The sequence below is a fragment of the Rhincodon typus genome, chromosome 14 (assembly GCF_021869965.1).
Source record: "Rhincodon typus isolate 14 chromosome 14, sRhiTyp1.1, whole genome shotgun sequence".
Taxonomy (NCBI): domain Eukaryota; kingdom Metazoa; phylum Chordata; class Chondrichthyes; order Orectolobiformes; family Rhincodontidae; genus Rhincodon; species Rhincodon typus.
Genome location: NC_063345.1, coordinates 29,965,660 through 29,978,991, shown reverse-complemented (window position 1 = coordinate 29,978,991; position 13,332 = coordinate 29,965,660). Strand labels below are relative to the sequence as shown.

At 39.2% G+C, this 13,332-nt stretch overlaps 1 protein-coding gene across 4 annotated transcripts in view; it reads left to right on the top strand.

Moving 5' to 3' along the window:
• Nucleotides 1–13,332, top strand: part of smarca1 (SWI/SNF related, matrix associated, actin dependent regulator of chromatin, subfamily a, member 1) — a 108,193-nt gene that overhangs the window by 31,937 nt on the left and 62,924 nt on the right. For all 4 annotated transcript variants that reach the window (XM_048605432.1, XM_020511302.2, XM_048605435.1 and 1 more), the window contains 4 exons: nucleotides 472–572; nucleotides 1,507–1,607; nucleotides 2,935–3,114; nucleotides 5,801–5,956. In XM_048605432.1, coding sequence (XP_048461389.1) covers nucleotides 472–572; nucleotides 1,507–1,607; nucleotides 2,935–3,114; nucleotides 5,801–5,956 — 538 coding nt within the window. The remainder of the gene's footprint in view (nucleotides 1–471; nucleotides 573–1,506; nucleotides 1,608–2,934; nucleotides 3,115–5,800; nucleotides 5,957–13,332) is intronic.

The following is a 13,332-nucleotide window of genomic DNA, read 5'->3' as shown; positions in this document are numbered from 1 at the left end:
ATAGTTTAGTTTGGAAGTGTGTTGATAGGTTTAGTGTATCTTAGGCATATAATTCATCTCAAACTTCTTCATCCTCCACCCTCTCCACCTCCAGAAACACAGTGGGACACAAGAATAATTTTTTACATAGAGGGTGGTTCGAGGGTGGAACGAATTTCCTGAGAAAATGGTGGATGCGGGCACACTTACAATATTTAAAAGATAGTTAGATAATTACATGAATAGGAAAGATATGGAGGGATATGGGCCAGGAACAGGTAGCTGGGGCTAGTTTAGTTTGGGTTAATGTTCAGCATGGACTGCTTGGACTGAAGAGTCTTTTTTCGTGCTGTAACTGTATAACTCTAGTAAAGTTTGTCAGATTATCCCCTTACCATTATTGTTAAAAATACTGCTGTAAAATAAATATCCTCGGTTTGAAAAGTTTTGCTTTTCCTTATTGGTTTACTGATCCTTTTTTTTAATGTTAAGCAACCGTCATCGGCGTACTGAACAGGAGGAGGATGAGGAACTACTTTCTGAAAGCAAAAAAACATCAAATGTTTGTGTTCGATTTGAAGAGTCACCATCCTGTAAGTATGAACTTCATTTGATCTTCGGGATTGTTCATTGTAGGTAAGGGCCAGATTTTCATACCTGGCAGCCTATCAGGCTTCTGGGTTCTTTCCCCAAGATAAGCTGAATTTTTTTTTTAATATCTACCAGATATGTCTATGACATGAATTGTGTCCCATCTATCCCTGTCTCAACAGTTGCAAAGTCTTTCAGTGCCTGTAAGTGGTGCTGCTGCACTTAGAATAGTTGATGTTGCTTAATAGTACTGCAATGAATTAGCATTGCCAACAGAATTTAAATCACATTTTTCTTTTCTCATGTTACTATTGACTGATCACATTTACTCAAGGGCTGAAACTTGTGAAAGATTTGAGTGCTGAATAAAGAACAATAGCCTGACCTTGTGTAAGAGGGACTTTGTTAAGCAGTGATTAATTTTTAATGTGCACATTTTTCTTACTATAAAAAAAAGTAAACATACTAAAATATAGATATTCAGAATCTCAGTTGACTGTATTACCTGGTGTAATGATGTTAAATTTCATAAGGCCATTATTATTCATGCCATTTTATGAATAACTGCCTTGAGTCGAAATGGGGTTTGTGCAGGGGGAGTGAGAGAGATTCATTGTGCTGATATTTCGTTTGAAATTCCATTGTGTATTTGCAGCAGCTTTTTTTCTTAAACTTATTGCCAGAAGAAATTTAATTTCCCAGCAATTCTTTTGTGACAAGTGAAAATAATGGAATTCTAAGCTCTATGGTCAAATGATGTGCTATTGCAATCTTTTGAGGATGGCACTGCTTTATAAACTGAATTCACTTACAATTTTATAAACTTTGAGAGGGTTTTTAAGTAACTGGTGATTAAATTCTATACTGGATTAAATTTGCAAGTTTGTAAATATGGGATTAAAAAAGCATTTTTTTCACTTATTTTTTGTATTCTAGATGTGAAATCAGGAACACTTCGAGATTATCAAATACGAGGGTTAAATTGGCTGATCTCCCTTTATGAAAATGGCATTAATGGTATCCTTGCTGATGAAATGGTATGATTGAAACTTTGAAGATCAGAATTGCTGGTGAATTTATCTGCTTTTAAGTGGTAAAGTTAAACTGATAGTTTTAGGAGGACCAGATTAATGTTGAACATAAGCTTTCTGATTTTGATGTTAAACCTGATGGAATGTAATTCATCAAGTACAAAATACAATTAAAATTAAAAATTGTACAAAATATAATCAAAAATTCAAGCTAAATAATGGAAAACAGGGAGGGAGGTCTTGTGACACAGTAGTAGCCTTCTTACTTTTGGGCTATAAACTGAATTCAAGTTCAGGAATTGATGGCCACTGATGGTGTGTTTATAAAATAGTCAAACAAGTTGATTATCAGCCTGTAAATCTTTCCAGGGTGCCTGATGGTAGGTGATAAGAGAGAAAAAAATTGCTGGCTAATCATTTTGTGAAAAGCAACAGCAAATTTCTTTGCCATGCATAATCCTGCAGCAAACCATTGGAAGTCAATGGTTGACAATGCCCTCTTAGGGCATGGTGCTGGACAGGAAGTGAGAGACATCACTGCCCATCTACAGTAGTTCCGGAGTAACAGAAGGATGTGCATCTCCTGCTTCAGACTTGCTTTCAAAATCAGTCAGCACCAGGATGATATGTTCATGCACCGTCATCTTCCTTATTATATACAGGTTACTAAAGGTTTTCATTGGGAAAAGAGGTGCCAAGATGGGGTGGCACGGTGGTCCATTGGTTAGCATTGCTGCCTCACAATGCCAGGGACCCGGGTTTGATTCCACTCTCGGGCGACTGTCTGTGTGGTGTTTACACATTCTCCCCATGTCTGCGTGGGTTTCCTCCGGGTGCTCCGGTTTCCTACCGCAGTCCAAAAATGTGCAGCTGAGATGGATTGGCCATGCTAAATTGCCCACAGTGTTCAGGGATGTGTAGATTGGGTGGGTTATAGGGGGATGTGTTGGTGTGGACTTATTGGGCCAAAGGGCCTGTTTCCACACTGTAGGAATTCTATTTAAAAAAAAGATTGTAGCCGTCACGATCATTTGTCAACATGAAGAAAGCAAACACAAATGACTTGCTTATTTCCTTTGTCCATTTTAACATTGCTTCTTGTTGATGTCATCTTGAGAAAGGATTTAATGGCTTATTTGAGGGATGATAGCTTCCCATCTCTCACCATAAAAATGAAGAATTGCATGTTTTTGACGTTTTATACTTTAGTTTGTTATATATTTGGCATTGTTGTAAATCTTAGACCTTTGAATTAGTTTCGCAAGTTGGAATGATTTACTATTTTGAAAATAATTCCATTTCTAAAATGTTACTATCTTTTATTAAAAAATAGGGTCTTGGTAAGACACTACAGACCATTGCATTGCTGGGTTACCTGAAACATTACAGAAATACACCTGGGCCACACATGGTTTTGGTACCAAAGTCCACGTTGCATAATTGGATGAAAGAGTTCAAACGTTGGGTTCCATCACTTCGTGCAGTTTGTCTTATTGGAGACAAAGATCAAAGGGTAAAGAAATCTATTTTAGGAATATTTCTAAATATACCCTGTATGTGCACGCTTTCCTCTGGGACACCATTTAATATTTGCAGGAATCTGTTATATAAATGATTGCTAAAAAATTCTATCTGTAGAATTCCCTCTTCAGCTTTCTCCTACTTTCCTTTTTGAAGACACTGACTCTCACCTCCAGTTCTCTGCTTAAGGAATCATTCTTCATATGTGAAATGAGATGGAGGGTGTTGGCAGTCTTGGGATCATGAGATCATCATTGCTGAGTCAAACTGTCTAATCACCTGATTTTAGCACAATCACACTTCACAGCAGGTGTCACTGGATTTGTCAGCATGGAACTAATGGTTGATGCATTTTCTGCTTCTGCGCTGAGGTTGGTAAGACCAATTGTTTCTTCACACTGACCCACCTGAGAACAAACTCAGCTCAAACTAAGACTTGAAATCGAGATCTGTTGGTCAGTGTGGCTCAGACCACCCTTACTAACTCAATGATTTTGTGTGTACAAACACAGATCTATTTCCAAATCATAATCATGACCTCTTTTTGTTGAAATACATGCCTATTTACTTATTCACAGTTATCCCCTTGAGAACTGTAGGAGCTTTTCACACTTCCTTGAGTATTTACAATGATATTAAATCAAACAATGTGCTTTTGAATGATTTTCAGTACTTTTGAGCTGACCAGAGTGCCACTGTAGCATAGAGATCAACATTTGCAGATGATATAAACTTAGAGGGTGTTGCCAGTTGTGATGGGGATGGTTGTCAATTTCAGCAGGTACAAAGGTGGACAGGATATTGATGTAATTTATGTAGAGGAGTATGAAGTATGTTTTAGAGGAGGTATGAGAATAAATGGACACTAATTGATAATATTTTAAGATAAACAGGAGATAAAAAGACTCAAAGAAGTATTTGGATACAAATATTTGAAATCTAGAAAGCAAGTGAGTAAAGATATATATTTTTAAAGCAAATAGAGTGCTAGTTTAACAATTAGGGTTGTGGAGTGCAAGCCCAAAGAGATAATGCTAAACTTACACAATTAATTTGTTAGGCTGTATTTAGAATATTGCATCATGTTATAGAACAAAGTAGGAAGATCAGAGAAAATGTGCAGAAACGGCTTTAGTTATGAGGGAAGACTAAAGAAACTCAGATTCTTTCATTAGGTTGTAGAAATAAAGTACAGAATGCTAAAAAGAAAACTGTTAAAATTACAAATAATTTTGACCAGGCAAGGAAGGAAAATGAAATGCTGCAGGCTTCTAACCAGACAGCTTAAATCTAAGGTTATCTTCATAAAGAAAACAGAGATTAGGATAATGTGGAAGTGCCGGTGTTAGACTGGGGTGGGAAAGGTCAGAAGTCACGCAGAACGAGGTTATAGTTCAACATGTTCATTTGAAATCACAAGCGTATGGAGTGCTGCTCCTTCGTCAGGTGAAGAAGCAAAGTATACAGGCACAGAATTTGTAGGCAGAGAGATCAAAAGGTCATACAAATGGTGTGAGTGGAGCGTCGAGTAATAATTCTCTGCACGTGATCAAAAATGTCAGAAGGTGTGAGTAAAGTGTCAACAGCTGAATAGTAAGTGAAGGGAATGACTTATTAATCCAATTAATTGAGGCAGAGAGATAATTACAAAAAATTAAAAATAAGGTGGTGCTGGAGACAAACCAAATGGCTAGAATAACATTGATTGATATAAGAGTTGCATGCCGTAGGTCTAACCAAAGTAATGAGTAATCCAAAACTGTACAAACTAATTAAAGCAGAGAGATCATAACAAGTTATCAAGGTGATAAGGTTAAAACAGGACAGTAAGGAAGATTTACAAATACAGAACAGTATAGTGGGGTTACATTTGACACGACATGAACCCAAGATCACAGGAGATTAGGATAAATTAAGGTATGCCTGACTCCATTAATAACTCCTAAGAGGATGATGTATAGATGTAAAAAAAAGAGATCTGAAGAATAATATGTAAAAGGACAGGAGAATAGGATTAAGTTGGAATGGACACCATGGATCAAAATGCCCTTTTCCCTTTGCCATAGACTTTTCAAAGCACAGAAGATCATAGGTTCAATTGTTCATCTGACGTAAATTGGTGAAGGCTTGTCAGAACGTCAAAGGGCTGCATTAGGTGGCCTTAGTAGAGAGAGGAGGCAAAATATCAGCCGGAGTATCTACTGCTCACCTCTGCTCTGGAATACATGTCCCTCTGTAGGAACAGAACAAAATTTAATGGTTGCCAATACTTGCTGCCTCACATCATGCATGAATAATGATTCTTTTTTACTGCAAAGATCTGTTAAGAAGTTGACATTTTCATTACCTCTTAGGACTTTTAAAAAAATTTTGGTAGTCAAACAGGAAATTGGGTAGTAATTTGTGGACTTTTTCATGATGTGTCATGACATGACAAATTATTTGCTTTAAGAATGGCCAATTGAATGAATGACTGCAGGGTGTTGAGTAACTGGAACTGGAAACTTTCTCAGTAGGACTGAGAGTCTTGAAAAGAAGAGTTGATAAATTGGAGGGGATCAAACTATCAGCAGTACTTCTCTTAATCTGGAAATTTTGTGCCTCTGTTCTGAACGTACTGATGAAAGATTTATAACCATGATTATATTTTCATCAAAACTTATTTGACTTGAAACCAGGCCGCATTTATTCGAGATATTATGATGCCAGGCGAGTGGGATGTCTGCATTACATCATACGAAATGGTCATAAAAGAAAAATCGGTTTTCAAGAAGTTTAACTGGAGGTACTTGGTAATTGATGAAGCTCATAGAATCAAGAATGAAAAATCCAAGGTGAGAATATTACCTAATGATATTAATATCTAAGTGTAACCTTCATCTGAGCAACTAACTGGATAGAGAGTGAAATGAAGGGGAGGTCTCTGAGGGAGAGGGGACATTTTTGAATCCCAAAGGGATTTCATGAATATTACAAGGATATGTTGCAAAAAATAATGAACAGGTTTGTCTGTATCTTGAGTAAAAAGACTAATGGAAATCTTTTAGAGAAGTGAAAATAGCAGAAAATGGAAATAGTATAGTAGTAATTGTAATAATGTAAAGGAAAATAGGTAGTTGCCACTCAAAGGTGAGATTCCAATGTTGCCATTTAAGGCTTGATTTAAAAAACACAAAAATGGTTCTCAATGTTGAGATTCTAGTTTTCTCATTCTTTCTGTATTGTTCCACCTTTTTTTGCTATTGATCATGCCACGAGGAGGAGAAAGCTCTGCCTTTCAGCCCCAAAACTAATTTGTTTGGATTCTACCAACAGGCACTCAGTGCCTCACCTCAACATTGCCTTGGTAGCAACATAAACAAAAGAGCTATACTTGGGGTGAAGTGAGAATGACTGCATTTTCATGAGGGCGTCATTTGAGAAAGTGTAGCATTAAGGGACCCCAAGTAAAATTGAATTCAGATGGAAAAGCCTTCCTCTGATTACTCCCGCTGAGAATACATAAGATGGCGGGTGAAATCACTCCTGATACCCTTGGTTGTTCCTGAAAATTAAATCATGAGAAAGATCCATTGGAGAAAAGTCACCTCTCTATAGTGGAGAGAAACCTAAAGTGTGAAGAGCTGCTCCAGTCGAAGATTCTGTCACCCCCTAGCTCACTTGTCCATTCACAGATTGGCTCTCTTAGACACTTGTTGCTCCTTCAGAGATAGAATCTGTGTTTGGATGAGCAACAAGAGCGGGAGGGAAGCACTCGATGATTGGATGATCGGCTGGCAGCGAAGATCTAGGAGGTGGCTGGAACTGTGTGTATTCAAGAGGTGAGTATCCATCAGGGCCGAGCCCAGATATGAGCACGGAAGGGAACAGGGTCCAAGTGTTAGCAGGCAGAAATCGGACATATGGGTAAGGAAGAGGGAGTAAGACCACAAGTGAGAGCTCAGAAAATGTTCACTGACACTAAAACCTGCTACTTTCATGTGCTGCAGCCTGCACCTGTTATTTAATATTCTGTCTTTTAAAAAAAGTTATCTTAGTGTTACACTTTGTCAAACCTCAGAGACTGAGTAATTATGTTTGAACTGTTGCACTGAAATGTGTAGTGTCTGGACAGGTATTTTATTGAATTTTTGATTTTGAAATATTTTTATAACTCAAATGTTGTGGGAGCGAGTAGGAACTGACTGATGACCAGGAGGGGCAAAGACAGTTGGCAGCTACGTTATTCTTGATAAAATAATCAAATAGCCAGAGAGAGATTGGGCATGCCTTTGATATTTATCTACATACGAAAAACCAAGCCTTTACTGCCTGTTGTGTTTTAAAGAATGCTTAGTTCATTAAAGTCACAACATACTGGTACTGCATGGGTACTCAAACTAAAAAGTTACAATAGCAATTCAAGACTTCAATAACATCAAGCAGTTCAAGATGATATTGCTGAACCTAAACTAAAAGAACTTGTGATTACTGGTGGCGTTTCAGCAAAAAAAAAATGGCTGTGCTGGAACAAGGTGTAAATATATTGTATATATGATGTATGGTGAGAAAGAGGGTCTGATTACAAGTGTATGATCGCATTTTGGAAAGATCATTTGGAAAATTTATTTATCAGAAATTATCTAGTGTTATTATTTATAGATTTTAATTTAAATGATTTAATAATATGTATGTATACCATTATAATTGCTGTTGTGCCATTAGTAGTATTGTGCTGTCTCTCAAGAAAGAAATCCTAAGAACATTCAGCCGACTTGCAGGTAATGTTACGTGTCTGCATCATCCAGTGGAGGAGTTAGAAAGCTTGAGAAAGTTGCCCCAAAAATCAAAAATTATCCACAAGAATGTCTCAAAAACAAACTAGGTTGACCCCTGGACTGGAGTCAAAATCAGAACAAAGTAAGATCATTGTTAGAGGTCGATCAATAATCTAGGACATTACTGCAGGAATTCCTCAGAGCAAAGTCCTGTGCTCAGCTTTTGCAGCTGCTTCATCAGTGAACTTTGCTCCATTATATGGATGGGTCAGGATCCAGGAACTCAGTCGTTAACAGCACTGTGGGAATACCTTCACAATGTGAGTGATAGCATTAAGGAGAAAGGCTGCTGAGACCCTCTTTAGGATAATTATGTATTCAAAATAAATGATGACACCACTCCATAATTAGATAAAAAGGACATCTCTGTAAGGTGTGTAGTCAATAAAAAGCCTGTGCGGGGCACAGAACTGCCAGTGGAGTGTTTTCCAGGGTGTATCTGACTGCTGTGTGCCGACATGGTCAAAAGCACAAATCATGGCCACAAAGGTTTCAACCCTGCAGTTTCATAACAAAGAATGAATTTCAATTTAAGATGATGTGATAAGCCATGTTTACCACATTGCAAGGTGGAGAAGAAAAGTTCACTGGACAGCATGTCTTTCATATGGTACTACAGATGTATAGTGTAATTTGGATAGCTTTGCTGTTAAAGGATTTGAGCTGATCCACTTCAGAAGTAAATGATTCTGTAGCATCAAATGACATTGTGGTTGGCATCTACCGTGTACCAAGATGCAGCAAATCTTTTGGGGATGAGGTAGTTCCATATGATACATTTTTGTTAATGTCTGAAGAGACCAATGCATGAGGGGCAGGTACTGTCATACGGGTTATCAGGTGCTGGGTTATTGTTTTTGGCGTTGGTTCTAATGTTCCCTCTCAGCTGCCACTCCAAGGGTTCACACAGGCCAATCAACATGCCCATCACCAGTTCCATTGACTTCCAGTTTTAGAAGTGGCTGCAGCACATGGACCTCAGAGGTTGGCACGTGTTGTCAAGCACTTTTGCCACTAATTGCTGGGCAGTAGGTGATATTGTTTTTTCCATTTTATTAGCATTTTCCATTTCAGATGTGAAAAATCGTTGTTTCGTACCTTCACGTCAGGCTTTGGAGCTTTAGACATCCTACTGGTCTTCTGACTTCAACTATTTTAATTAAATTGAATTGGATTTATTGTCACATGTTCTCTCATGATTACAGTGAAAAGTTTACACGTTACGGTGCCATCTTAGGTAGAAAGGTACCTAGGTACAGAATCTTAGTTACAAAGCAGAAAATAAGAAAAACAAAGTTTAAAAACTTAAACATTATTGTCCTCCTTACTCATGAATAGAAAAACAGACAAAGTTAACAGTTTAAACACCACAGTCCGTAAGTGCCTGGCCATGTTTGGCTCGCACTCGTCACAATGCCTAACCCCCAGCCTTGGGCTGCCTGCTTCCACTCTTGCCGCTGTCTGCCCTGGGCTGCCTGATCCTGCTGATGCTGCCTCCTTTCATCACCACCACCAAAAAGGAGAAAAAGCTGGAGATGAAAGAAAAAAGAAGAAAGAAAAGGTAAAAGGAGGATGACGCAGCCATCCTGGTGCTGGGGAGCAGATGGATGGGCTCAGGTGCCACAACACTGCCTATCCTGCTGCTCCCGCAATCTTGGAATACAGAAAGTTCTTGAGGATGTGGTATCTTCAATCCTGTGAGCTATCCCAGTTGTCTTTGCTCAATGGATGCTGTTATACTTGGGAATTTTGCCTTTGTAAGGACGGTTGCTTTCATGACTTTGTTCTTCCAGGATACACTGAGACTGCATCGCAAACAGTGAAGATGCTAGTTGTTGCTCTTCCTTTCCTGACTTCTGTAAGGGCTCCACGTTTCAAAGCAAGACACGATGCTGAGGACACAGATGTCATAAGTCGGTATCTTGATCCTTAAAGTCAACTTGATATTATTCCTTGCAGGTTCCCTGAATAGACCTGAGCATGATGCACTCCAAAAGTGTGTATGAAATTCTGCACAAATAGGGGCTGGAATTTTCTCAGCTCCTGCAATGATGTGGACAATGTGAGAAAATTGGGAGAATCATGAGAGATCAGTGGTAAAGAGATTCCCGATGTCAAAAGCAAAAAGTCCCATCTTCCAACCAAGACAAGATTCTTGCTAGTGAGCAGTGAGAGGCCTGTTTGCTTGCATTAGCATCCTTGTTATCATGTCACGTAACCTCGTTGATATGCAGTTTCCCAGTCTTCCACACATTGTATAGAAACAAGACTGCAACAATTCCCAACATGGAAATCAGACTATTACCTGGTGACTCCCACATGCTGCTTGTACGTCCAGCTCTCCATCCTGGACACTAGGCACCAGCATTTCATGGCACACTATCTTGATAGTGACTGTGGCCTACCTGCAATCCACCAGGGCCTCCAAGTCCCTGCTGGCAAAGTGAGGTGGCAGTTTCCCTCTGTTCAACATGTCACTTGCCAGGGACCATGCAGGGCAGCTGCAGACTACAAGTGTTTAACCAGGTGCACAGATGGCACACGGTGCTGGGAATCCCTGGAGGTCCCAGCAGCAGGCAGTAAATACGGCTGTGGCAAGTGGGGAGAATTTAACAAGCAACTCACTGGAGGGTCGTTGTGTCAGTAATGAGGAGAGTTTGGGATGATAGCATGAGAAAACTCTCAGGTTCATGCAGAGAAACCATCCGTGAAACTCATCAAAATTAACACTAAACCAATATTTCGCTGTCCTTCACTGCCACTGGGTCAAAATCCTGGAATTCCCTCCCTAATGGCATTGTAGGTCAACCTACAGCATATGGACTGTAGCAGATCAAGAAGGCAGCTCACCACCACCTTCTCAAGGGCAACTAGGGATGGGCAAGAAATGCTGGCTAGCCAGCGACACCCATGTCACACGTCCCACAACTGAATAAGAAAAAAGATATAAACCATTGTCATGTTATTCTACTAATTTAAATGCTGAACACCTCATAAACTCCTCCTGAGTACACAGAGAGATGAACAAGTAGGGAAAATAGATTATTGGCAGAGGTAGAATAATTTGGAAAGCCAGTTCTTTGCATTCCCAGTTTCAGTATATTGACATGATCTTTCTTTGGCTAGCCAGTCATTCAGTTGTCTTTCTCTGGAAGTTTTTGATAGTTTGTAAGAAGTAAGAATTACTGATTTGTTTTAAAACAGTCTCCAATTGCTGCAGGAAAGATAATTTGTTATCTTCAAGTTTGAACTGAGTCTTTTTACTGCAGAGCACAGGCAGCCTCTGTTGGGCAGGAATACAGTGCACTGTTCTGTATCTTTCTTTCTCTGTGTGCTTGTCTCTAACAAGCAGGATCAAATTCCTTACTGTGAAATTATGCAGCCATGCTGGTAAATCCCTGATTTCCAAACGACGGTTCTTTCTCCTAAGAGTCTGCTACTTTTAAAGGCAGAACAATGAAAAGTTATAGACGTTACAGGAGAGTCATAAATTGACCAGTTTTCAAAGAGTGACTGTTCCTTTAAATCCAACTGCTTTATGTAGCTGTTTTAAATAAAACATTTGCAGTTCTGATCCATACGCCCAACTTATTATGATATTGCAGATGTGTTTGGTTACAGACTAGAGAAAAAAAAGGTCCTTTTGAACTATGCTCTGTGATTGGTTCAGTTTGTGACTGTTTTTTAAAATTTGATTAGTGGAATGTTTCAAATTGACTATGTTTTGTGATGGGAATCTGGGCTATAATACGCTAGTTCCCCTGAATCTGATAGTGGGAGAAAAGTGCAAAAGGGTCAGTCTGGAAATTGCAATGAAGTAACTTGTCAGTTTAAAGTCCTGCAGGAAAAAAAAATTTGGATTTGCAAGAAATTAATATAGTTTTCTGCAGTGTCGATAAATTCATGGGAAAGAAATGCTGTCTCTTCAGAAGTTATTTATAGAGCTTAGTTTAGTTCTTTGAGTTGCAGTTGTATTATTTCAATCAAAGAAAGAGGAGCAGCACAGTGGCTCATTGCTTAGCACTACTGCCTCACAGCTCCAGGGACCTGTGTTTGATTCCAGCCTTTGGTGACTGTCTGTGTGGAGTTTGCATGTTTTCTCCATGTTGTTGTGGATTTCCACTGGGTGCTCCGGTTTCCTCCCACAGTCTGCAGGTTAGTTGGATTGGCCATGCTAAATTGTCCATACTGTCCAGGATATGCACGTTAGGTGAATGAGCCATGGGAAATGCAGGATTACAGGGACAGAATGGGAGTCTTAGTCTCGGTGTGATGCTGTTCAGAGGTCAGTGTAGACCTGAAAGGTGAGTGGCCTCTTTTTGCCCTGTCGGGCTTCTATGTTTCTATTCTATGATTCTGAAAGAATGGCTATTGTAAATGCATAACTTAATTGATTATTTTGCTCCGATTGACTAAGTAAATATTCTTGATAATTATTATTTGAAATAGCATCTGATGAAAGAGCATCTCATGAAATATGCAGAAAGAATGCTTTTGTGATTGCATAGTTCAGTAGCTGACATGAAATGATAAGACTTGTTTTTTCCATTATTTCACCAAACATGACAAAAATTTAACTTACTCTTAAGGCAAGGGCAGATACCCTGAAATGAAGGGGAGTTGGGACTCAACCATGAAAGTGATTTCAGGAAAGAATCAAAGTTATCTTGGGATAGAAACGTGGAATGAGACCGGCTGAAATCTTTTTGAACTATGCTGGTAATGTGCTTGAGCTACTGTTTAATATTACCCATTTCTTTCATGGGACAGCTGTTGCTGGTTGTAGACAATGATGATGAAGGCAAGGTTAGGGAGGTAGAGTTGGGAGATTCAAGCTCGGAAGCAAGAGAAGATAAACCCCCACATGGATAGTTTGACCATGACAGACTAATTCATGGCTGTGTGTCAACTCTGGCTCATTTGCAACCTTGCCTCTGAGTCAGGGATTATCGATTCTTGTACCACTCCAAGACTTGATTACAAAGTGCTAGCTGATGTTTCAGGTCAAGATGACAGCCACACTTTTAAAGGTATACCTTCTTTTGGATGTTAAGCTGAAGCCCTGTCAGCCCTATGAAGTTGATCCAAAATATCCCAAGCAAAAATTACAGTTATGCGCAAGTCAAATCAAATGGTGTAGTAATTATGATGGGAATGTAACTGTTAAAGCTTGTGAGGGAATGTGAAGAATGCACACAAAAACAGAAGTTGCTGGAAGCTCAGCAGTTCTGGCAGCATCTGTTCTGAGGAAGGGTCACCAGACCCGAAACGTTAACTCTGATTGTTTCTTCACAGATGCTGCCAGACCTGCTGAGCTTTTCCAGCAGCTTCTGTTTTTGTTCCTGATTTACAGCATTGCAGTTCTTTCGGTTTTTATGAAGAATACATATCTT